Raw genomic sequence first — 25,225 nt, forward strand, 5'->3', positions numbered from 1 at the left:
TCCCCGTTGTCTTGGAGCCCGACTAGCAGGGGCGTGTGCGCGGCGCTCTGGGGCTTTCCGGACTTGGGGTTTCATTCCCCGTGTGCAGGGGCTGGCGCAGGGCGGTAGGGAAGGGCACACTTAACCAGCTGCGGCGGCGAATGGCTCCGGGGTGGGGTAGGGGCTTCTAGAAAGTTCCTCTCTGCCTGGAGCTAAGCGGCTGGGGCAGAGAAGGTGCTGGATAAACGCCGGAAAGATGGAGCTGAGCAGTTGGTGAACTAACTCTCCGCCTGCCTCGCCGCCCCCTCAACCCGCGGGGTGCCCTCCCAGTCCTCGCCGCCCCCTCCTGTGTCCCACTGTGCCAGAGAAGGGCACAGGGTTGGGGCCAGGACCGCCCCCGCCCGCACCGACGATCACAACACTGGTGTATGGAGATGGGGCGGGGTCGAGGCCCCAGACTCTATTCCTCTAGAGGGGGTGTGAGACACGGGTTGGGGATGGGCGATAAACGGGTAGGGGAGGGGCGGGATGCTGCCACGTGGCGGCTCCCTGGGCGGGAAGCTCAGAAAGGCCCCCTGTTTGGTTTAACGCTCAACTGTTGCCAATTGAAATCCCTAACGCTTGAACAAGGGCCTCACGTTTGCACTTTGCACCGGCCCAGTAATTCTTGGACAGGGATCCCCGGCACCAGCCGAGCGCGACACCCCACGACGGACCCCTCGATCGCAGCACCCTGACTTAGTTCCTTCCTGATCCCACGTTGTACGTTCACTTGACGGATTATTGGTCTTATGCATAGGCGTCTCGTGGGCCAGGAGGGTGGTACGTGCCGCCGCAGCCTTCGTGCCCCGCCCGTGGGGGCCCTGATATACATCTTTCGAATTAATTATATTCACATATTGGTACACAGTAGTCATCTCGCCTTTCTAACAGGGCCCGTCGCTGCTCCCCAAGTAACCCTGGGTTAAATACTGACTCAACCGTTTCGTCTGTTCGCCAGACGGCGCCCCAGGAGGGCAGGGCTGGCCTGTCCGGTTCAGGCTGTGCCCGTGTCTGGGGTCGGGCGCGCGTGCTGCAGCCGCCCAGGCGGGAACGCTCGCCAGGTGCGACCCCGGCCCGGGGCCCGTGCTCCCCGGCGGCGCGTGGTTGGGCGGGGCCGGGACTACGCTTCCCGGCAGCCCCCGCGCGCCCGGGCCGGGGCGGGGCCGGATGGGGGCGGGGCGGCGGGGCGGGGCGGGCTACAAAGCCCGGGGGCGGTGCCTGGGCGCAGAGTCCCCGCGGCGCCGGTCGGGAGCGCAGCGCTGAGCGGCGCAGCTCGGCGCACGGCGAAAGCGGCGCGCGAGCGGACGGGCCTGGCGGCTGGACGGGCGCCCCTCGTCGCGCCGCGCGCTCCCCGCCGCCCCCCGCGCGCGCAGCCCTGCGCGGCCCGGGTCCGCAGGCGGCGGGGCGCCCCCCATGCTGCTGCAGCCCGCGCCCTGCGCCCCCAGCGCGGGCTTCCCGCGGCCCCCGGCCGCCCCCGGCGGCGCCATGCACGGCTCGCAGAAGGACACCACGTTCACGAAGATCTTCGTGGGCGGCTTGCCCTACCACACCACCGACGCCTCGCTCAGGAAGTACTTCGAGGGCTTCGGGGACATTGAGGAGGCCGTGGTCATCACCGACCGCCAGACGGGCAAGTCCCGCGGCTACGGCTTCGTAAGTGATCTGCGCCCGGGTCCGCACCCCGCCCCCGCCTTATCGCGGCCCGGGGCCCCGAGTCAACGCGGGCACCCGCCCCGCGGGCCCGCAGCCGCCCCCCGCCGACGCCTCCCGCCGGGCGCGCGCACCTGCCGCGTCTTCGGCCCGCGCGGCCGTCCCGCCTCCGCCGCCCCGCGGCTCCCCGCCCCCAGCGGTGTAGGAGGGAGACCCGCTGTGCGCAGTGGGGACTCCTAAGTTTGTGGGGAGGGTTTGGGGCCAGAAGGCCACGCTTGGGATTTCCGGGAACAGCAAGCCAGCGGGCGAGGGGCAAAGGCTCCACCCAGGGGTGCTTTGGGGCCCGTTGGCCCTTCTCTCGTGTTTTCAACAATCCCGTCAGCCAACCCGAATAAATATCGACTTATGTAAAATTCGCTTGAAGATACATTTTCTACTTTTCTTCCAAGAACAATGTGCTGTACTGCTTCTAGAAGGAATTTCTGGGTCCTCCCTGGTGGGCAGGCCAAGCTGGGCCCCCACCATTGTTTGGGGTTCGTTTTTTTTTCCCCCCGTTTCCCCAGGGGATTGTTTTTGTTTTTGAAAGCAACGTTTCCCAGCACTTGAACTTGTTTCCCAGCTTGAACTTCGAGGGTAGGAGCTGGAATCCGAATCTGGGGGAGGCGTCTGTGTGGGAGGTCTCTGGGCTGGGGTCAGAGGGGCCTCAGCCCAAGGACCCTGGGTAACAGGCACCCTTGGTGGGGGAAGGGAAGGTCCAGTGCCAGGGCAGAGTTCTCTGCCTCTCTCTCCCCCCTGGTCCCCCTACGGAAGCCCCTGAAGTGTCTGTGCTTCTGCAGGTGACCATGGCCGACCGGGCAGCGGCTGAGAGGGCGTGCAAGGACCCCAACCCCATCATTGACGGCCGCAAGGCCAATGTGAACCTCGCGTATTTGGGCGCCAAGCCTCGGAGCCTCCAGACTGGTGAGAGCTTGTGTTTTCCTCCCCTGGCTCTCCTCGGTTTCTATATTCAGCCTCAGTATCTGTTGGGTGGAAAAAGGCCCCACCACCCCCAGGAGTGGCAGTCAGCTATCATGGGCCTGCAGAGCCTTCACAAGGCAGTCACCCCCCAGAGTGGGTGCTAGACCTCTTCCCAGCAGCATGTGGCCCGTGGGACGTGGAGAGGATATGTCAGCTGTCCTGGAGGAGGGGAGGAAGGACATCACCTCAGGCCTGGAAGTTGGGAGCTTCGACACCAGGAGGAGCTGCCACCTGGGTCCCTTGGCCCAGTTCGGCTGGGTCCTTTGGGATCCACCAGGGGGGTGGCCTAGGAGGGGAGAGAAAGCTGATTATCCCTTTTGACTGGAGATGTGTGGCCTTTGGACATCGTCCCTGCAGCGAGGCCAGGTCCCTGACCATTCTCTCATTTTAGGCTTTGCCATCGGTGTGCAGCAGCTACACCCCACCTTGATTCAGCGGACTTACGGGTGAGTGGCCGTGGCTGGCTCGGGGTGGGGGGTTCTTGGAGCTGAGGTGAAGGGTGCCTTGGGGCTGCTGGGTCTCAGCGGCTGGGGGAGGACAGTGTTCAGAAACGGGCTTGTGTTTATGGTGGAAGAAGAAGGCAGCGTGCATTTCTCATCCCTCACAGAGGGCATACCACAGAGAGGGGAACCAAGCCTCGGGGCCTGCCTGCCCAGGTGCAGACCCTGGCCCCCTTACGAGTTGTGTGGCCTTGGGCAGCTGACACAGGCATCTGTGCCTCAGTTTCTTCACTTCTGAGATGGGGGTGGTAGCACATCTGAGTTCCATGAGTCTGGGCCTCAGGATGGGCCTAGAGCAGGTAGGCACTCTCGAAGCATGTGCTGATGTTCTTAGAATTGGCGGGCTAGGCTCTTCCCTGGGCACCCCTGACCTGCTCCAGTGCTGGGGCAGATGGTGGCAGTAGGTCACTGCCAGCCAGTGTCCGATGTTTGTGAACTGCTGCAGGTAAGATGTGATCAGGGCCAGATGTCGTGGGTCTGAGTGGCCTAGCCTGTGGGCTTTTGTCTGACTCACTTTGGAGCGGCATGTGCCGTCATTCTCTGTCCTGAAAACCTCCCACCTCCCTGCCTGTTTTTATAAACATCTAAGAGGGCCTGGCAGCTGCTTAGAGGACACGCATAATTCAGGGACACAAGGGACCCTACTGCACAGTCTGCTTTCGCAGCAATGTGGGCTGTTTGCCCCAGTGCCGGGAGTGGGTTGGTGGGGAGGGCAGGTCTAAGACGGGCCACCCTTTCAGAACGTTATCATCTCTTGAGCTCTTGGAGTCCAAATCCCGGCCTCCAGATTTTGTGCCTCAAATTGAGTGTGTGTGCACGTGCAGACGCTAACTGCAGAGGGCTACACAGCTTGAGGAGTGACATGCCCCCCCTGGGGCAGTGTGGACACAGGCTCCCGTGGAACAGGGTTGCACCCGGCTCACGGGCTGATGAGCAGATTAGTCAAGTCACCTGGGAGGAACTGGCATGCCTGCTGTTTGGGTGCACTTGCCCTAAGGGGTGGCTCAGGAATCCACAGTGGCTCCCTTGTGGTTTGGTGGACGTGCGTGTGCTCAGCAGCAGAAGGGGCCGCTGGCCGTGGGGTTGGGATGTGGCCTGGGCCCTCCTGGCCTGTGCTCCCATCTAGGCATCTCTGTCCTGGGAGGGAGCGTGGAGGGCGTTGGCGGCGGGCGGTTGGCTCTGAGCCTCCTTCTCAGCTTGGGATCTGTTTCATAAATGCCTCAGAAGGGGTTTGGGAACACCCCAGCCTTCATGCCTTCACCACAGGTTCTTTCTCTGGGGTTCAGGGCACATGAGAAGGATGTTCCTCATTTTCCACTGTCCTGGCTCTGTTCCTCAGCTCCACGCCAGGTGCCCAGGGGCAAGGGCTGGGGTCTGTCGCTGCCTGGAGACGTGGGAAGAGTTTCAAGTGCGTGCAGCTCTCTCCCTCCTACAGTGTGACAAGGCGTCCCCACCATCCCGACCAGTGTCTGGGCTTGCTCTGATCCATTTCAGCTGCCTCTGGGGCTCTAGCAACCACCAGTGCTTGGCCATCGGAGCCTGCAGCCCTGGGTTCAAATCTGGACTTTGCCACTTACCAGTGAGGTCCCTCCTGGCAAGTGGCGTCTTCCATAGTTTCCCTGAGAATGAGAATAACTGCTTAGAACAGCACAGGGCAGGTGGGCTGAGTGCTCCGTGCTCCCCATGCGCCTCCTTCTGTCCTCCCAACAGGCCTCTGAGGCTGAGATTGATACTCTCACTTTATAGGTGGGGAAACAGGCAAAGAAAGGTGAACAACCTGTCTGGGGGGCGAGGCAGGAAGCATCCAGGAGAAGATTTGCGCTGCGCCCTTGGCAAGGAGGGTAGGAAGGGCCCGACCTTTCCCCTGGTCGTTCCGGAGTCCCATGAGCGCCGCCTGGCCGAGAGGAGTCAGGGGCCGGTCACAGATACTGCTGCTGTGTGTCCCTGACTTCAGGCGACATTGCTTTGTAACTAAATCCACTGGCTGGCCATTTAATACCTGTGACGAGGAAGAGGCCACAAACTCTATTTGTTGGTTGCCAAGGGGTGGAGACACAAACAGGGGCAAGGGGTCAGAGGGACGGTCCACTCTTCGTCTCCTGTGAGTGTTGAACTGAAGCCTCTGAGAATCGTGCCACCTCCCACCCCTGCTCGGGCCTTGCTGAGGTCCGGGGTGGCTGGAGGGCCCCTGGGTGTAGCCCTGGAGAGGCGACGGGGGCCCGGCTGCCTGGGTCAGCTGTCTGCCTCTAGCTCCTGCCTGGCCAGGCTGCAGAGTTGGGCCGTCAGCGTCCCTTTTGTCTTTGCAAACAATCAGGCCCTGGGAGCGCAGCCGGGCCTGACTCAGCGGTCAGTTTTGTCAGCCTCGGGCTGGCAGCGAGGCCAGGCCTGCCGTTGGGTGAGGGCGTGGTGGGAGCCGGGCAGCTGAGGATTGTCCACCAGTTAACCCCTCTCCCGCCTGGCTGAACTCTGTCCAGACTGGCCCAGTCACAGGCCTTGGACAGTTCTAAAGATTCCACAGGTTTCAGGCAAGACCACGGCAGAAGCTTTGCCTGGCTGGGTCGTGAACGTCAGCTTAGAAAGATTCACCAAGGAGCTGCTACACTTTGACATCTGCTTGGATTTCCCTGCCGGTGTCTTTGTGCTTTTCTTAAGTTGGACAGGCTCTTTCAGGACCTAACTCAGCCTGACATTTCTGTCACCTAACTGTCTGAGGGGTGGGGCAGGACCCAGGGTTTGGGGAAGCCTTCGTCGCCCCATGGCGAGTGCGAGATAACGGTGGAAGCAGACCTGTGTGGCCATAGACTGCCAGCCGAGCGTCTCTGCCAGGGAGTGGGGCTCGCAGGAGGGAGGGCGCGGGGTTTTGGAAAGGATTCGGGTCCAGGCAGTGTTGGTCTGGCCTGGAAGGGCCTCCTGGTGTTGGGGCTGTCTGTCCACTCTTGGACCTGGCTGCACTTGGTCCTGTCCTCGGGTCAGCTGTTCCTGTGTGTGCAGGTCCCTCTCCTTGTTCTTAAGGTGCCTACTGTGGGCCTAATGCCCATTCACGGACAGCTTCACTCCATGCCAGGCATGGGATCAGGCCCTGGGGTCCGAGACAGCAGGACGGGGTCTCGGGGCTGCATGTCAGGCATGCTGTGTGCTGGAGCAAGGGCTCACGCCCATCCGTGTCACAGGGACGGTGACAGTGCCTCCTCCACAGGCCGGACCTGAGGACTGAGGGAGCTCCGAGTGCGGAGCCCGTGGGCCCGGAAGGCTCTCTGTTTCTCAGTGAGGCGTCTCCCGCTGCAGGGCTGGTGACTGTCCGTCTGCAAAACCAAAGCCAGAGCAATGGAGCAGCTCGGCCTGAGTGGGGGGGATCTGAGACCCTTGTCCCTTCCTTGAGGATCCAGTGCCTCCCTCTGGCCACGTGGCAGCTCTTGGATGAATCAGGGCATGGGAGCCCTGGAGATTGACAGCGGCAGGACCCTCGCAGGCACGCGCACGGCCCGCTCAGTATGTAGTTCCAGGGACACCTGCATCCTCCGCGTGAAGGTCCCTGGTGCCCACGCTGAGACACGCTGCCCTCGACACCACCAGGCCATGGGTGTGTGCGTGTCGAGAGGCCCGACCAGGGTGCCCTGGTCCCCAGGGTGAGGGAAGGAGGTGTTGGGAGCCGTGTGTGTCCCTGGGAATGTGGAACACACCAAGCTGGGAGAATGTACAGAGCTGCCTCCAGAAACGTTCCTTCCTCCAGTGTCTGTTGAGCGCCTGCTGTATGCCAGGCCCCGTGCCTGGGATACTTTGCATAAGACACAGTCCTCAGGCCGTGCACGTCTGTCTGTGCCCCGGGGGCCGGGCGTGGCGAGTGCAGTTGAACAGGAAGCTGGCTGTGAGGGGCGCCTCTGTGGAGACGGAACAGTCCTGAGTGCGGCGGTGGGTGGATGTGTCCGCGTGCGTGGCAAAGTGTCATAGAACTGCACACGACATATGACAAAGTGCATGCAGAAAATGGTGGGATCCGACGGAGGCCTGGAGTGTCATTCATAGCACCGTGGCCACGTCTGGTTTCTGGTTTTGATAATGTGGGTGGTCACGGGAGACGTCGCCCTTTGGGGACGGTGGGGGAAGGGCACAGGGGACCTCTCTGTGATGTTTTTGCAACTTCTTGGGAGTCCATTGTTATTTTATGATTCAAAGTGGGAAAATAAAGCCAGGGAAGGGGCTTGCAGGTGGTGGTGTGCATCCGTGTGTCTGTGTGCACGTGTGTGTTGGGGGAGGGCCCCTCTGAGGAGTGAGGAAGTTGGCCCTGTGGGCACCCCAGGGGAGAGTGGTCTAGCAGCAGGTGATGGCAGGCACAGAGTGAGGTCAGAGGCCATGGGGGTTAGGGGAGGCCGGTGCCCCCCCCCCCCCCGCCGTGGTAGTGTTGCGTTTTCTTTCGCCCTTGGGGTGTCTCTTGCGGTGGCCCTGCACCCCTCACCGTGGCTTCCTGTTTGGCAGCTTGTCTGGAGCGAGGCGTGGGCTGGCGCCGTGGCCCTCCTGTGGGGCGGGCAGCCGTGCTGCACCTGTTGTTTGTCCGCGGCGCCGTAACAGAAACCAGCCTTGGGCGGTTGTTGGGTTCCTCTCCGAGGACGAGTCCCTCGCCCAGGCCCCACGCGCCCTGGCAGGATCCCCTGCTGCTGGGCCTGGGCGGCCTCTTTTGGAAGCCTCAGGCCAAGAGGCCAGGGCCTGACCACAGACAGGGGCCAAAGCCCAGGTCTGACCTGTCCTCATCCAGCGTCAGTCTCCCTACCTGCCTGTGGACGTGGTGGGTGCTCTGCAGGGTGCTGGGGCATCCGGAGCTTTCTCCCAGCCCCTCCCGTGTGGGTGGAAGGGGGTAGGTGTCACTTCATCCGACACACACTTCCTTTGTGCCAGGCTAGGGATGCCGCGGGGGTGAGAGGAGACCCCGTTCCGCCTCATAATCCCAGCGCCTCCCGTAGTGCGGTGGGGACGAGGGGGACAGACCAGAAAGGGAATAATCGTGCCTCAGCTGGCCACGGGAGGTGGGAAGAGGCAGGAGACCAGGGAGAGGGAGGTGGGGGGGTGGGCCCAGCGCCTTGGGGAAGACCCTGGTGCCAGGGGAGCGCTGGCTGGGGCCTTGCTCTGGCGATGGGCCTTGGCAGGCTCTGAGCGGAGGAGGAACGGGTGGACTCGCATCGCTGTTCTCAGAGCATCTCTGTTTCTGGCTGCAGGTGACCTGGCCCGCCGAGGGCTGGCATGGAGGGTGGCGGCCTTGCGGGCTGCCCAGTAATCCAGGCGCGAGATGATGGTGCTGCCTGGGCCAGCAGCCCTGGGCACACGGGGGATTCGGGATACGTATTGTAAAGAATTTGTGAAGAAAAGAGGAGTTCAAGAAGATTCCAGAGTTTTGGGCCCGAGGACATGGAGGGTTGGATCAGCCTTGACTGTTGTGGAGTACAGTTCTGGGGAGAAGGGCAGGAGTTGGGGTTGGGACAAGTTCAGGTGGAGATGCTGTCCCGGGGCCTGGCAGCATCCACAGACAGAGCCCTCACCTTTTCGTGTGACCAGCTGCCCCCAGCCTCGCCTGGCTTGTCTGGAGGGCCCCAGAAAACCTGAATGTCCCCCCAGGACCCGGCACTCCCCCCCGAGGGGCCAGGGCCCCCGTGCACGGGGCCCCCACACCCAGGCAGGCTGCAGGCGCGGCTGCCGGCAGCTGCACATCTGCCTCCAGCATGGCGGGCCAGGCCCCTGGAGAGCAGAAAAAGTGAAATGGGCTCATTTGCCTTTTTCGTTGTTATTTTCAGAAGTGCCTTTGTGTTCAGAAAATGAGTCCTCCTGGGCTGTGGCCAGTCATTTCTCACCGAGAGTTTTGCTTTGAGTGTCCGGCAGCGTGTTCGTCTGCCTGGCGCCATCCGTCTGACTCCTGGCAACTCGCTGAGCGCTGGGTGGTTGTCAGCATCCCAACGTCCCCATGTTCTCAGGGCAGCCTGGCAGGCCCTGCGACATCCTTAGTTCACATATGGGGAAACTGAGGCCAGAGAGGCCAGGTGATTGTCCCTGTGACAGGCACGGCCAGGACCTGAACTCAGGTTCTTGCCCCTGGATCCCTGGGTCTGTGTGGCAGAGTGAGCTGGGGTGGCCCTGGGTGTGTCGGGCCGCAGTGGAGGGTGCAGATGCTGCCAGGGCACGTGTGCACAGCAGGGGAGGTGGGCACCTCTTGGGTTTCCGGTCTGGACTAGGCTTCTGGGGCCCCTGTTCTGTCCTGGGCTGTGGTGAGCCCTGGAGCCTGTGGCAGGCTATTTTCAGCCATAATGGTGGCCTCTTGCAGCGCCACCGCGATTTGGGGCTTTGGTGTTGCCCAGGCCCCGGCACTGCAGGGAAAGGGAAACCAAGAAACCCCTGTGTCTTCCTCCCCCAAATGGCCCCGCCCCCCAGCCAGGCACTTGTGTCAGGTGGGGGGGGGGTCTGCCCTGCCCACCCCCGTGGTTTCTGCTCTCCCTCTGCCCAGGCACAGGACAGGGCCGCCTGTGGGGTGACTTGGGACCTCAGCTTCTTCTACATCTGTAAGGGGGCCGGGATCCCCCCCGTGCACTCGAGGGCACGGGCCATGTGGTCTGCTCCCTGCTGAATCCCAGCAGCCGTGTGAGAAGGGCGCTGCACAGCTCGAGAGGCAGGACTCGAACCCAGGCCTGGCTCTGTTCAAGGTCTCGTTCCCATGGCAGAGGTGGGGCTGGGCGGGAGGGGTCCTGATGGCACCGCCTGGGTCTCTGGGCCCTGTGGGCTGCAGGGCGCTGTGCTGGGGTGGCCGCCACCTGGGAAGGGCACAGTAGTGGAGAGGGTGCAGGAGCTTCCCGGCAGCACAGCCCAGTTGGGCTCCCTGGGTGCTTGTGGCCAGACCCGTGGGGACAGCAGCGCCCCTGCGTCCCGTCACTGCCTAGCTCTGCCCGCACCTGTCTGCTGCACACGGTACCCTCACTGTGGTGGGTCACTGATGACCTGTCATCCTAATGGGTCAGGATTTGTTCCTTACATTTTTTAGAGTGGTAAAATACACACGGCATAAAATCCACCATTTTAATGTGTACAATTCGGTGGCCTTAAGTATCTTCTCAAAGTTACACAACCATCAGCATTATCTAATTTCAGAAGTTTTTGATTGTCCTGAAAAGAAACCTCTTGGCACTTACTCTCCTTTCTCCAGCCCCTGGCAGCCTCTAATAGATGTGCCTCTTATGGGCAGTTCATTTAAGCAGACTCAAAACAGCGTGTAGCCTTTCGAGCGGCTTCTTTCACTTAGTGTAATGTTTTCAGGGTTCATCCATGTTGTGGCACTCAGGTGCCTCGTTCCTTTTCATGGCTGAATAGGATGCCCTTCATGGATAGACCACATGTTGTGTATCCATTCGTCAGTCAGTGGTCATTCTGACTCGTGAGCACTGTAGTTCCAGCGTCCCGAGCCCCCTGTTTCTTAGGGCAGCCTGGCAGGCTCAGTGACATCCTTAGTTCACATATGGGGAAACTGAGGCCAGAGAGGCCAGGTGATTGTCCCTGTGACAGGCACGGCCAGGACCTGGACTCAGGTTCTTGCCGCTGAATCCCTGGGTCTCCGTGGCAGAGTCAGGGCCAGTAATGTTCTGTGTTTTTAACAACGCGTGTGAACCTGTTCCCCTCGTGGAGATGTTCAGACCTGCACGTGCCACTCTCTCCAACCCTTTCCGGAGCATTCGTGCCATGGCTCCGTAGAAAGCGGCGGCATCTCTTGGACCAGTGAAAACGGTAGTTTCATGCCATTCAGCCTCACCTGTCCTTGGCCTGGGTATAAAGGGACATTTGGTTTTTATTTTTCTGGCATCGACAATATCATGTGCAAACAGTGTCATCGTTAGCGGCAGTGTTGCAGGGCTGCACCCCCAGCCTCGCAGTCTGCTGCGTGCCTTCCCTGCCAGTGGCGTGGAGGGGGAGGCGGGGGCTGAGCGGGGGCCTCCTCCCTTCCTGAAGGGGTGTCAGGTCCTGTGGGTGCTGGTTGGGAGCGAGGGGTCCTCTTCGATCCTGAGCGGGGCCAGCTGCAGGGAGGGCACACGTGTGTTCAGTGGCCCTTGTGTTACCAGAATGCTCTACAAAAGGCTGCCCCGTTTCTGTCCTTGCCACAGGTGGAGAGCCAGGGAGGGATGTTGTACCTTTCTTTTGGGGGCAGCTTCCTGCGACTAGGGGCAGGGCAGGGGTCCCGGCCGTCTTACAGATGTGGAAGGAAGCTGAGGTCCCAAGTCGCCCCATAGGTGGCCCTGTCCTGTGTAGCTCATGCAGGCCTGATGCCCGGGGAGCAGTGTCTCGTGTGGACACGGTCCCTCTGCCTGACAGTCCCTCTGCCTGACGCTCCCCAGCGTCTTCTGAGGCCGCCAGGTGGGTGCTCCTGTTGCAGACGCGCTGTGAGGCTCAGAGAGGCTCAGCTGCTTGCCCAGGGCTGCTCAGTGGCTGGCAGAGCAGGCACACACCAGGGCACCTGCCTCCCTGAGCCTCAGTTTCCCCCCCTGAGGCATGGAGGAGTTCTTACCTATGTTGGGTGTGCTGCGTGCACGGTGGGCAGCCCGCGGCAGGCCTGCAGTAAGTGCTGCGTCTGTGACACGTGCCCCCGCTGCCTGTGGGTGGGGTGAGAGCCAGGTCCACCCCATCTGCTGTGGGACCCTGGGCAAGTCACGGGACGCGCGTGTAAAATGAGCGTAATGACGTGAGGACCCACCGGTGGGGTGGACGAGACCAGCCACCCCGCGGGAGGTGCCTTTCACTCGGGCACAGGCTGGCGGCATCGGTGTGTTCTCTCGGCAAAAACAGCTCCGACTGCGGGCCAGAGTCTGGGCGGTGAAAGGTGAACGAACGTCCCCTGAGAAGCGGCATGTGAGTTAAAGAGATGGCTGTGGTAAATGCGTAAACTGTGCAGGTGTCACTTAGTGCAGGCGTTAGGGAGGTAAGCCAGTGTTGGGGGACGGGGCTGGCTTCACAGACGAGCGACCTGGCACTTGGCCAGGGCCCCCACACTTGGTTTCATGTCCTGCTGTCACTGTCTTGAAATTTTTAATCGTTTTTAAACAAAAGTTCCATGTTTTTATTTTTTCACTGGGCAGCCCAGATCCTGTGGCCGTCCTGGGGGACAGGTGGGCAGGGTGCAGGGCCGGGAGGCCTCGCTGAGCAGGAGACGGGCGGGGAGCCCCGGTAGCAGGAGCAGCCCATGCAGAGGCCCCGGGCTGGGGCGTGTCGGCTGCACAGGGTGGCAGCTCCCGCTGCACAGGGAGGAAGCAGGGACTCAGGTGGGTCCCAGCTGTGTGTCCCCCACTGTCTGCCGCCTGCCCCTGACTTCTCTGCCTGGCCCCGCAGGTTGACTCCGCACTACATCTACCCGCAAGCCATCGTCCAGCCCAGCGTGGTGATCCCGGCCGCCCCCGTCCCGTCACTGTCCTCGCCCTACATTGAGTACACGCCAGCCAGCCCGGCCTACGCCCAGTACCCGCCGGCCACCTACGACCAGTACCCGTATGCCGCCTCACCTGCCACGGCCGCCAGCTTCGTGGGCTACGGCTACCCGGCCACCGTGCCCCAGGCCCTGTCGGCTGCGGCCCCCGCGGGCACCGCCTTCGTGCAGTACCAGGCGCCACAGCTGCAGCCCGACAGGATGCAGTGAGGGGCGTCCCGCCCCGGGGACCGTGGCAGCATCACCCACAACAGGCAGACCCAGCAGGCCACGACGGGCCGCCGCCAGCCCGGCTGAGCTTTGGGTGCGACCAGCGCCTGTGCCCTGGGACAGCCGGGAGAGACCTTCTTTTCAGATCTGGGTCCTGTGTCACCAGGGAGGACTGTAAGAAGAAATTCCTCCTCGCACACGGCGCAGCCTTCTTCCCGCACCTTTTCCTGCCCCTTGTCACACTCCAGGTGCCCTCGGGCTTATCCCCACGGCAGCGTCCAGGCGGGTCGTCACAGATCCTCCACAGACCCCCGCTGCCCTTCGGCCTGTGCAGAAACCTTGTCCCACGCGGGGATGCCTAACCGCAGGGAAACCCGCGAGAGAAGCAGATAGACTGTTTATTGTCACTCGATCCGCACAAGCTGTCAGCCACAGTCGGGGGTGTGGGGCAAACACCTCCTCGTTGAATTCTCATTTTCTACCTTGTTGCACGCGGTGGCTTCCTCGAGGCCCCCGGAGCGCCAGGTGCAGGAGGGCCACCGGCTCTGCCCAGAGCTCTCCTTCAGTCGAAGCACTGCGACTTTTTTCTTATTCTAATTGTTTTGCTACTAAGATGATTTCACAGGTTCAGTCTATTTTTTCAGTGGGGACTGCCGCCACCAAGAATCCAAAACCTGTTTTTGACTTTGAGCAATTTGCTTTTGTGGGTTCCACCCGTGGGGACGACGCCGTGTCTCTGTAACGAAGCATCTGCCGGCTGGCAGGCACCGTGAGTTGTCTCAGGATCGGCGGGGTTGGGCCCCAGGCGTTCAGGCTGCTCAGGGTCTAGACCACAAGGGCTCCTGGCCTGCGCTCGGGGGGCTCCACAGCGCAGGATCGGCCACCCCCACCCTCTTCCTCCTGTTGCCACCTGCTGAATACAGGCCCAAGACGTGCCCCTGCCTTCCGTGGGAGTGGGGGGGGGGGGCGACAAGGTCTAACAGCCGTGGTGGCTGCTGTGGGGGCGCTGGGGGCCGCGGAGCAGGCGGGAGGCGGGGCCGCCGGGGGTCCCTTCAGACCTACCTCAGGGAGCAGGAGGCTCGGGGGCGGAGCGGGCGGCGCTCCTTGGCACGCCTGGTAGAGTCGAGGCCCAGAAAATAAAGGTAGCTAATATTATAATAATATTTTTATTAGAATTGTTCTGATTAAAAAAATAAAACTTGTTTTCTTTAAAGAAATAGATGGTCTATAGTTTTCTTTCGAATGGGAGCCTTGGGCCTCCCGCCGTGGGCCCCCTGGCTGGGGAGCCGGGTTTCACGGACAGTCATCAAACACCCTGCGCTGGCCTTGGCCGGCCACCGAGCACCGCGGTGGCAGCTAGAGCGGCAGCCCCGTTACCACCCACTGCCGTGGGGGGAGGACAGGCGTCCCCACCGCGTTTGTCCCCAGGCAGCCGTGTGCTACACGTAGGTACTTCTCAGAGCTCGGCCCTTGCAGCCTTGGCTGGGGACACCGGGCAGGCAGGGGGATAGTGATTGGCAGCTCTACCAGGAGTCCATAGAGTAGGGGGCGGTTCCCCAAGAGAAAGGGGTGCCCCAGAAGCCCCTGAGCAAGGGCAGCTGAGCAGGTAGAATGGCAGGCATCCAGGACAGCTGCCCCAGGGTGCTGGCAGCCAGGACAGGTGGGCAGAAGTAGCAAAGTCAAAAAGGGATTCTTGGCCTGGGGTTGGATGGGCCCCCCACACAGAGACAGTCCCAGCATCCCCCAGAACCCAGGGCTGGGGAAGTGACGGGCCTCGCACGAGGCGGGGATGCGGCGCCGATGGGCCACTCCTACCTTCATTGCTCGCGTAAGTTCATTCATTCATTTCAAGAAACGTGTGCTGGGTCCCGTGCAAAGCCCTGGAGCTGGTCACCAACACCCCCAGCCCGCCCTTTAGGGTTTATGATCGAGCGGGGACAATGACGGACAAGCCCGTGGGACGGTCTCCGTCGCAGATCAGCCCTGTGGGGAGACCGTGCAGGGCAGCGGGGGAACGGCAGGCGCACCCGCCTGGAGGCAGGGACGGAGCCCCAGGACAAGAAGGCCAGTGTGGCTGGGGAGGGGGCAGTGAGGGGAAAGTGGCAAGGGATGCGCTTAGGGAGGTGACGGGGCTGGAGCTGGGGAGACAGGTCCGTGGGGACAACAGTGTGGAGCACGTGGTCTGCGGGGGGACAGCAGTTCACGGGGACGCCACCCGGCAAGCCCTGCATGGTGTGGTCGAGGCTGTTGAGGGGGTGGCCCAGGGAGCTGTGGGGCCCAGAGGAAGCCCTGGGCCTGGGGGAGGGGCAGGGAGGATGTCACAGGTGGGGAAGACCACGAGGGGCAGCGGGCTTGAGGGTGAAAGGGCTGCTGGTGTGGCGGGGAACGGAGCGGGGGATCCTGGTGAAGAGGCTGTGGCCTTGGCTCCCTTGGGCCAGCCGCAGGTGCCAGGCCTGTCCTCCCCTGACCCCGCAGGGCAGAGCTTGGCCCACGGACAGAGGTGGTCAGTCCCCGCCGCCCTCACTGACCCACACAGCAGCCACTCCAGGGACTCGAAGTTGCCCCGAACTCCACTCCCTCCCTCACCCCACACTGGACTCGGCAGGTCCAGAAGATTTGCGTCCTAAGCCCGTCTGGAATCCACCCCGTTCTCCCCGCTCTGCCCCAGCCTTGGCCCTGGCACCACCCACCCTCTCACCTGCTCCTTGCCGCGGCCTCGCTGCTTCTGCCGACTTTCTCCCGCAGTCCACGACCACGCGCAGCCAGGGCTCCCTGTTCACCTGGGGAGGTCACACCTTCCCCAGCTCAGCGCCTTCCGTGGCTTCTCATTGTCCTTAAAGATAAAGCCAAAGTTGTCAGTGGTCCCCTGGGCCTCCTACCTACCTCCTCACCCACTTGGCTCCAGCCACCCCAGCGTCCCCTGGGCACAGCCACCCCAGCGTCCCCTGGGCACAGCCACCTCAGGGTCTTTGCACTTGCTGTTCCCAGTGTCGGGAACCTCTAGCTTATCACCTCCTGCAACTTCCCTTCCTCTTCATCCTCATCTGTCCCTGTCCCACCCCCATTGGAACATCAACTCCGGGAGGGCAGGGGCTGTCTGCCTTGTTTCCTGCTGAGCTCCCACCGGTGCTGTGTCAGGTGCACAGCTGGGAAACTGAGGCCCACTGCAAGCAGTCTGAACTTGATCCAGCCACCAGTGAGTGGGTGTCAGAGATTTCTGGCAAAGGATGAGCCCCAGGACCCACCGGCACAGCTTCAGGCCCATCCACCCAGGTTGGAGTGTGCTGGGCAGGTCTGAGCTGGCAGAGGCTGGGCTCAGGGGACAGAGACCACAGTCACCGTCATGCCCACATGGGACAGGCAGCAGAGGGACACATGGAGAGAAGAGCGGCCTCCCAGTGCAAGGGCAGGAGGGTCATGGGGCAGATCCTGCCACCACCTCCCACGACCAAGTGTGGCCTCCCCGTCCCACAGAGGAGGAAGTAGCTGTGCAGAGAGGTCAAGCGACTCGCTGGAGGCCGCATAGCCAGGAAGACCTGGGGCCAGTTCTGCTGCAGCTGGGTCTGACCCCAGAGTGTAGGGACAACTCCATATGGTCAGCCTTGACTTTGAAGACAGATGGGGTCACCTTGATGGGGGAGGGGGTGTGGAGTGGACCTGGGGCTACCTTCCTTGCTCTGCCCCTGGGGATTACCCAAGGGGTCTTCTCTGGCTTTTTCCAGTTTGACTTGAGATTTGCAAATGGCCTCTGCGCAGGGCAGTGTCAGGCATGCCGGGTGCCAGGTGAGGCCGTCTCTGCCAGTTCGCTCTTCCCAGGGCCCTGGGTCTGCTCGCAATGCCTGGAGAGGGTCAGGGAGGGGCGTGCCCCCGGAGGAGACATTTGCTGCCACCGATAAGGGCCTGGGGGCAAGGAGAGGGGGTGTGGGCGCTGCCAGGGTTATCGGGAAGGCCACTTGTGGCCAGCGAGTTCCTGTTGCTATCGGCCGCTGGCAGCCTCTGGGACAGGCCTTGGGGAAGGCCGCGGGGCCTGGAAAACATCTTCCTGGGTCCCAGGGTTGAGAGAGCACTTCCAAGTCACCCGAGCTGAGTGGGCAGCAGGGCCGGGCTGAGGGCGCAGGGACTTGGGCCACAGCCACGAGTCACGGCAGCAGGAATCAGAGCGAAGAGGCCGGTGGCTGCTCACATCCGCGGCAGCTGACTGTGGGTCAAGTGCTTTTCAGGGATGGTCTCAGTCACCCGTGGGTATCCCCATTAACACACACTGAGGGGTGGAGCCCCGTTGCCTGGGCCCCTGGCGGGGAGCTGGGGGGCAAATGCCTGCCTCCCTGGCCCTCAGCGGGATCGCTCTGTGGGCGTGTCCTGCACTGGCACCCTGAGTCCCCACGGCGATGACTGACTCCATAACACACCCTTCTCTTCATCTCATGCCCTCACAATCCTGGGACGTGCCTCCTGGGGCCACCTCCAAAATAAACCGCAGCTTGGGGTTTGCACACCCAGCCGAGACAGCCGTGAGCGTCACAGTGCAGGGAGGGCCAGGCACTTGCTACTCCCGCGTCCTCTGAGCCCTGGAGGCAGCTCCTGCTCTCTTCCCTTTCAAGGTGACGAGGCCCAGAGAGGCAGGGCAGCAGCGTGGCCAGGGAGCCCACCAGCAGGGCTTGCTCAGGGCCAGGGGCCTCCGAGCTGTTACCCTCGGAGCTGGCAGGTGGACAGGCCCAGGGAGGATGCTCAGCCTCTCACCTCTGGAGCTAAGGTTGTCCTCAGGCTCCCAGAACGCATGACAACTAACGTTCACTGGAATTTTCCATGGCTGTAAGACTATTCTCTCCCTAAACCCTCCCAGCAACCTGTGGGAGGTTGACTGTGCCCAGTTCACAGATGGGAAAACCAAGGCTGAGAAGATTTAGCCGCCCATGGCCGGAGAGCTGGGGAATGGGAGACCCGGGGTCAGCACTCACACCCCCTGAATGTGGAGCCTCTGTCTGAGGACCGGGCTCGGGCCACCACCCCATCCTCCACCTCCCTCACCCCAAAGCCAGCCAGGCATGTCCTTCCTGCGTCCCTGCCCTGGCTGCTGAGTCACATGTAAACACCATAAACACGGAACCAGGACTCCCCCGGGCCACAGGCTGGGGACCATCCAGACGCAGCAAGGACACCAGGGCAGCTGCCCAGTGTGCCCCAGGCGGGGTGTCGCACGGGCACAGGCTGGGGCGGGCACCTGGCCTTCCAGATACCTCCTGGGCCTCCCGCGTGGCTGATAAGTGCTGGTCTCTGCTTATCAGCCCTGGGCCCTGCCTGCCCGGCCCCCGCCCCAGCCTTGGTGCGCACAGGCGTGTGCACAGCCCCAAGATGGGCCCAGCCCCCCTGCCAGGGCCCCCGGGCACATCGGAAACAGCTCGGAAGGTCCCCGGGCGCCTCCTGCCGGCCTCCCTGCCCCAGGGACGGGGGCATGTTTAGAGAAATTAAAAATAAATGTTTTTTGTCTAAATTATAAAACCAGTACTATTTAAAGACAGTTAATTAAAACAATCTACGTATGTGTATGAAAAGGGTGGCAGGAAACAGGCCGGGGTCAGCAACAGCGGGACTACAGGGGGCTTTTCCTCTTACCGCCGCGGCTCTGTGCCGCTCTCAGCCGGGACAGGGAACCCGAGCGCGAGGTTCGGCGCTGGGGGCTTTGACCTTACCTTCCGCGCACACGCTCCGCTCGCCGGCTCGGCCCGAGCCCCCCACCGCCTGAGCCTGGGGGGCCGGCTGCCGTTGTGTCCCCAGGCTGTCTGGGGAGCCCACTCCATCTTTGCGAATGGAACTCAGAACGTGACGCTTCCTGGCAAAAAAAAAAAAGAAAAAAAAAAGCCCTCTGTGTGTCCCTGCTGCCCTGGAGTAAAATCCCAGTTCTTTGCCGCAACCTCCACTGCCAGGTGAACCGGATCCTGAGAGTCGGAGACAGAGTGACAGAGACAGGGAGCGCCACTCTCCCCAGTTGCCCTTTAACCCCAGCTCACATGTCGCCCTTGGAGTTGGCTCCTGGGACCTCCTGCCTGAGGTGCCCCCCCCCATCCTTGTTCTCCCTCCTCCCAACGGCGTCCTAGCCGTGCGAAGCGGCGTCTCATTGTTTTCCTTTGATTTACGTCTAGTGTTATTCCTTTAAATAGGTTTAAATCATCCTAAAAGTCAGCCCCGTGCTCTGCTGGGGGAGGATTTTAGAGCCCGGCCCTACTCTAACCAGAGGACTAAGGAAAAGCGTTTTCTACACCGACCCACCGAAACCCTAAAAGGAAGACAAAGGTGAACTCTCCACGCAACCGCAGAATCCCTGTGCTGAAGAAACTAAATAGAAAAACAACAGAAAAACACACAGGTGGAAACATATAAAAATTAAACTAAGCACGTTGGCTTTAGGCCAGGTTTCACGTGAGAATCATCAAGAAATGCCAGGCCCTCCCCAGAGACTGGTCCCAGGTGGGGCTGGGCAAGGTGGTTCTCAGCAGCTCTGGGAGCCCCGATAACAGGGATTGCTCTGGGGTGGGGCCACGTGGTCCCTTCTCGAGGTCACTGTAGGCGTGTCTGTTTGGACGGGTTGCCAAGTCTGGCTGGGGTTAGAGCCAACCAGCAAGGGATGTTCCTGGTGTTGACGCTGGTCTAGGGGGTCCCCGAGATCCTCAGAACTGGGGGGTGGGGGACACATGGGTACCTGCCCAACACAAAGGGCCCGGGAGCAGGAGAGGGCACTTGCTCAGGACAGGGCAGGCCCGGACAATAGCACAGCAGCCCTGATGCTGGCAAAGGGCTGGCAGCCTTCAGCCTGTCCCTCAAAGCGGGCCCCAGGTGCTTCCTTCGCTCGTGCTCTGGGGGGTGCCAGGGGGTGTTACTCCTCTCCTGATGGGGACACCAAAGCCAGCGTGACTTTGAGGACAGTGTCTCGGGCAGGACTGGTGGGTCTTGCTCCCAACTGTGTGAACCTAGTACAGCGCTTTGCACATAAAAGGCTCCTAACATCTGTTTGCTGAATACAGGAAAGCACCAGTGAACGGAAGGAGGGCAATGAGCCGCCTCTTCTAGTTTGTGCCGAGCTGTCGCCGTAGGGCTCAACTCACCTCTGCTCTCACCTGTTTGCCTGTTAGGATGAGCCTCCAAACTCGACCCAAAACTCAGCCAGGCTCTGGGGGCCGTTTAGCACCTGGTCTGCTGACCCGGGGAGAGTTCTGATCACCCTGCAGAACACACCTTCTTTGCCAACCCCTCATTTGCAGGGGCCTTAGAAGGTAGAGACCACCAGACTCAGATTCTGGTGGCCTGGCTGTGACTTCGACGTCAGCCACTGCACAGGTGCTCACCTGCGACCGTTCCATCTCCTCCTTGCCTGCCAGAGAACCCCAGTTTTGCTCAGGAACCAGAGGGTGGGCCACCTCCACAGACTGCAGGGTAGGGGGTGGAGGCCTGGGGGGCCTAAGCCAATTACTCCTTCCCTTGCATGGGATTGGGCTGGGAGGACATGTGACAGTGCTGGGCCCCGAGATGCAGGGAAAGGCTGCTGGACTCTGTGATAGGCCTCCCCACTGGGGAAAAGTGGACACAGGCCTCTCTTCCTCCCCTGGACATTGTCAGGTCAGCTGTGGCCTCTGAGGCAACAGCAGCCACTTTGTGACCATGAGGGGACAAGCCAGAGGACAAAGGTGACTCATGGAGAAGGCAGAGCAGAGCAGTGAGTCTGGGTCTGTGATGACGTCTCCTAGCCCTGGAATCCACCTGCCCTGGAACTGCCACCTCCACCCTGTGTTTGCACTAAGGAAAATGATGTATTTGGCTCATTGCATCGCTTCTGGCTGGGATTTTTGTTATTTGCAGCCAGAAGCTTCCTGCGTAGTCCCCCCGTGCCAGCCTGTGAGGCAGCAGGCTTCCTCTTTCAGCCTCAGGTTGTGCATCTGTAAAGTGAGGGTCGATGACACTGGCTCTGCCTGCTACAGGGTTGATTTACAAACTGTAAAGCTTCATGCAAGTTGTGCGATACTACAGGAGGGGTGACTCATCTGAGAAAGGGGAGGCAGGCCCTGATGCTGTGGCAGGCACCTGCTAGACTTGGGGACCCCATGGGCAGTAGCCAGGGTTTCTGCTTTCATGGAGCACACAGGCTGGTCAGGAGACAGACAATAGTGACAACTGGGGTGCAACCTGGCACAACTCTGGGGGCAGCATTTGAGTGGCTGGTGGGTGTTCTGGGGGCAAAATTCACATGAAAGACAGAGTGAATGGGGCCCCTGAGTTGTGCAAGGCGCAGTCCACCAATAATCTTACTGGTGGCTGAATCCTTACCAAGGAAGACACGCTCTGAAGAAAAGGAACTCGAGTGTCCATGGCAGAGACACTCTCCTGGACCCGGAGGGCCAGGGAAGGCTTCCCTGAGGAGGTGCCCTCAGGCTGAGACATGAGCATGGTGTGTTAGACTGAAGATGGCTATAAATTCTTTGTCACTCCACCCGTTGAAAGGAGAAGTCTACGTCCTCTGTCCTGGACCTGGCTGGCCTGTGACTGCTATTTACAGTGGAAATAGTGTGCCCATTCTCGGCCTGACCCTTAAGAAGGCCTGGCAGCTTCTGCTTCTACCTGTTGAGAGCCCTAAACCACCTTAGGAGAAGTCCAGCTACCCTATGGAGAGATCCCGTAGACAGACCACCTGGAGAGGCCATGCAGAGAGGAACTAGGCCCCAAGCCTACCTGGAATGAGAGCAGGACACAGGCTTCCCTCCCTGCCTGCCAAGGCACCAGCCCTGGGAGTGCACTGTTTCGTATACCCCAGCTCAGCTGAGCCCCAGACAACTGCCAACAACATGAGAAGAAGAGCCGCCTGCTGAGCCCAGCCATCCCACAGAATCATGAGCGATAAATAAAATGGTGGTTGTTTTAAGCCATTAAATTTTGTAGCAGTTTGTTATGTAGCAATAGATAACTGAAACAGATGACAGTGAGACATAGAGAAGAACCTTTCCATTGAGTAAATAATACACAAAGGTTGTATAATGTCTTAAAAGTCTACCTTTGGGGACCTGGCTCAAATGCACCATCTCCAGAAAATGTTCCTGAAACTTTGTTTTCAGAATTAATTCTTCCCTCTCCTGGGCTTCTGGCATGATCTGCTGACCCTGTCTCTCTGGTCTTTTGCCACCTTCTGCTCCCTGAGTGCTGGGCTCCCCTAGGAACTCCCAGCCCCCATGCAGACCCGGCATGTAGTCAGTGAACAGAGAGAAATTTTTGGAAAAATTTCCCACCTTGGCTGGTGTCTCAGAGGGACAGGTGGTTTGGGGCCACTTCCTGCAGACAGGGTTTGCACAGTTATTCTTGGGATGGTGGCATCACTGTCCCCTCACATCTCAGAGCTGGCCTAGGGGACAGTGGGCATGAAAGGCAGGGGACTGGACTGGGGACAGCAATGGCTCCTTTTTAAACCACTGAGTGTCAGTGATGCCCTGGTCAGCCCCAGGACTCCCTCCCAGGAGTCACCCAGAGGGGCCACCGTCTTGGAAACTGTTAGGAAGGAACATAACTGATGTCTATTGAGCATGTGCCATTCTAGGGGCTGGGGATGCGGCCAGGACAAAACAGACACCATCCTCGTCCTCAAGCAGCATACTGTTCTCCTGAACAAGAAACTCAGAACTGTACATCAGACGGTGACCAGAGCTGGCAGGGAGGCAAGGTGGAGTGGATGGGACAGAGAGCGGAGGAGGTTTCTAATTTACAGAGGGTTCAGGGAAGGCCTCGCTGGGGTAGTGGCACTAGAATGACATCCGGAAGGAGGCGAGGGGAGAGGATGTGATGTGTGGGGTGAGAGAATGAAGCCAGGGGAACGGCAGGTGCAGAGGCCCGGGGGCAGGGCCCTGCTTGGCATGTTGGAGGGACAGAGAGGCGTCCACGGTGGCTGGAGGGGAGGGTGGTGGGAGAGGTCAGAGGGAAGCCGGAGGAGATCACACAGGGCCTTGCGGTCAGGGGAGGAAGTGTGGGTTTAATTTCCTGCACAAAAGGAGAAGCCATTGGAGGGTTTCGAGCAGAGGACATGTGAACTGCCTCGGGTGTTGAGAGGCCTTGCTGGCTGCGTGTGGATGACAGACCAGAGCCCCTGCCCAGACCCTGCCCTCAGGAGCCGTCGGGAGAGTTCAAAGACAGGGGAGGGCGGGAGGTGAGGGCTCCCTCCGGGTTCCTCTTGGGACAGCCTCGCTCTCCTCCGAGGGCTGCAGAATTCAGTTTTGACCATATTTGCCTCAGAACCAAGTGGCCCCCCTGTGGGGCCGTGGTATAAATACCAGTTTATTTACTCTGTGTCCCAATAAAGCCGCCTCTGAGCAACAGAAGGCTTCCCTGCTCCTTAGCCGCCCGGGACAGGGGACCACGGCCAAGGGCTCTCAGGCTGGGGTTGTCTGGAGGTTCTGAGTCATTTGCTGGGGCCGCTTGAGGGGCTGGAGGCTGGGGGCTGGGGGCGCTCCTCCACCCAGGTCACCCTGCAGAAAGTAAAGCAAGGCAAATCTCTTCCAGAATGGACCTGCCGCAAGCCCCTCTGTGCAGGTGGCCTGTGGGGCCGCTCACCAGACTCCCTGTGATGTGTGCAGGTCGGGGGGCCATCCTTGCCCTGATCCCAGTCCCTGGGGCTCGGGTGGGTCCACATCCACCCCTGCCCCACGGGATGGGGCTGGGGGATTTGGCTCAGACCTGGCTAGTAAGAGCATTGCATGCCACTGGCCTCGGTGATTGGTTCCGGAATGGGCACAGGGCTCAGTTACAGCCAGTGAGATACAATGAGGCTTATGCTAGGGAGGCCGGGAGAGAAGCAGGGCCCCTTTTCTGTGAACTTTAACCTGTGGGGGGTTAGAGCCTGCCAGGACCCTGACCTTTCACGGAGCCCGACCATGAAACCGGTTTAGGAGGTAGCAGGGTGGAGGAAACAGGGAAATCAAGCCCTGATGAAAATGTTTAAGCTGCCCAGTCCAGCTTCCTGAAGGCAGAGCAGGGAGAGAGCCGGTCGATTCTCTTATCTCATTAAACCAGTGAACTGGTTTTCTGTTACCAAACCATCACCAACTTGGTAGGTTAAGATAGTACTCACCTGTTATGTCACGATTTTGTAGGTCCGAACTCCAGGGACGGCATGACCCAGCTGGGGCCTCAGCTCGGGGTCTCACAAGGCTGAGTCTCTGGGGAAGAGCCCACGTCCAGGCTCATCCAGGCGCTGGCTGCATTCAGTTCCGTGTTGTAGGACTGAGGTCCCCACTCCTTGCTGGGTGTTGGCTGGGGCTGGTCTTAGCTGCCGACAGCCGCCTGTGTCCCCCTCCTTCCCTGCAGCCCCTCCAGCACCAGCGGGTCGTTCCGCCCACACTTTGAATCTCTTCAACTTCCTTTTCCTGCCTGCCCCTCTCTGCTTCCAGCTGGAGAAAGTTCTCTGCTTCTATGGGTTTAAATGATTAGATTGAGCCCACGTGGATAATCCAGAATACTCTCCCTATCTTAAGGTCCATAACCTTAATTACATTTGCAAAATCCCTTTTGTCAGGTAACAACATATTCATGAGTTCTAGAGATTAGGACATAGATCTCTTGGGTGGGCGGCATTATTCTGCCCACCACAGCAGTTAGACTTGGGTTTTCTGTCATTTGCAATGGAAAGAATCTTGATTGATTTGCCTTCTTTCAGGAGAATGAACTTGATTAGCTCATGCAGCTGAAAACTCTGGCTTCAGGAATGGCTGGATCCAGCAATTCAAACATTGTTACAGGGATTCTTATTCTCCCTATTTCTCAGCCTATGTTGGTTTCATGCCCAGGCTTAATGGGTAGCCCCTGGCTCCCACCCTCTGGGTTAGAAGATGTGCCTCCCTTCCATTGGTCCCTAAAACAAATTTAATCTCCTTTCAGGAAACTGGTTTTTTCTTTCATTTTTTTTCCTCTAAATTCCCCACCCTGTGTTGGACTCTGGCTCTTCCTTTGACAAGCTTCAGAACCACTGAATATTTTCCCCCTAAGTGACAGCACATTGAGCCCCAACGATTCTCCTTTCGTTCCTTGCACACACAGTGCCCAACCTTCTCCTCTGTGCCCGTCACTGGAGGTGCAGCAGTGAAAGGGGGTGTGTTTCCTGCCCTCAGGGGAGCTCACTGCTCACTACTGAGTTACAGATCGGGAGGAGGGTGAAGGGAGCGGTCAGGTGCAAGGATGGAGGGAATCGGGAGCGTCCAGGTGAGAGGCGGGTCCAGGGAAGCCTCGCAGGGAAGCAGCTGTACAGGGAGGGGACAGCACGTGCGAGTGCCCTGTGGTTGGACGTGCTCCACCGGGCTGGGGAACTGCAGGGAGGGCAGAACTGTGGCGAGACAGAGGATGTTGAGCTGCGAGGTGGGCAGGG

The 25,225-nt window shown here is 60.4% G+C and overlaps 1 protein-coding gene across 2 annotated transcripts; it reads left to right on the forward strand.

Moving 5' to 3' along the window:
* The first annotated feature begins 1,255 nt into the window (after positions 1–1,255).
* On the forward strand, positions 1,256–14,054 carry RBM38 (RNA binding motif protein 38). 2 transcript variants are annotated; one of them, XM_045528446.1, is made up of 5 exons: positions 1,318–1,674; positions 2,235–2,339; positions 2,508–2,631; positions 3,080–3,134; positions 12,534–14,054. In XM_045528446.1, the coding sequence occupies exons 1-5, from the start codon at positions 1,435–1,437 to the stop codon at positions 12,835–12,837; spliced, it is 828 nt and encodes a 275-aa protein (XP_045384402.1). In that variant the 5' UTR covers positions 1,318–1,434; the 3' UTR covers positions 12,838–14,054. The 2 variants fall into 2 exon arrangements, with proteins under 2 accessions (XP_045384401.1, XP_045384402.1); XM_045528445.1 differs by lacking the exon at positions 2,235–2,339 and having other exon boundaries at positions 1,256–1,674.
* Positions 14,055–25,225: the final 11,171 nt, after the last annotated feature.

This window comes from Lemur catta, chromosome 17 (genome assembly GCF_020740605.2).
Source record: "Lemur catta isolate mLemCat1 chromosome 17, mLemCat1.pri, whole genome shotgun sequence".
Lineage (NCBI taxonomy): Eukaryota > Metazoa > Chordata > Mammalia > Primates > Lemuridae > Lemur > Lemur catta.

Bases quoted from the DNA above. Each gene is read 5' to 3' on its own strand.
- RBM38 (XM_045528446.1), top strand. From the start codon at position 1,435: ATGCTGCTGCAGCCCGCGCCCTGCGCCCCCAGCGCGGGCTTCCCGCGG. The intron at 2,632-3,079 runs GTGAGAGCTTGT...CTCTCATTTTAG, and splicing joins GCCTCGGAGCCTCCAGACTG to GCTTTGCCATCGGTGTGCAG. The intron at 3,135-12,533 runs GTGAGTGGCCGT...CTGGCCCCGCAG, and splicing joins TTGATTCAGCGGACTTACGG to GTTGACTCCGCACTACATCT.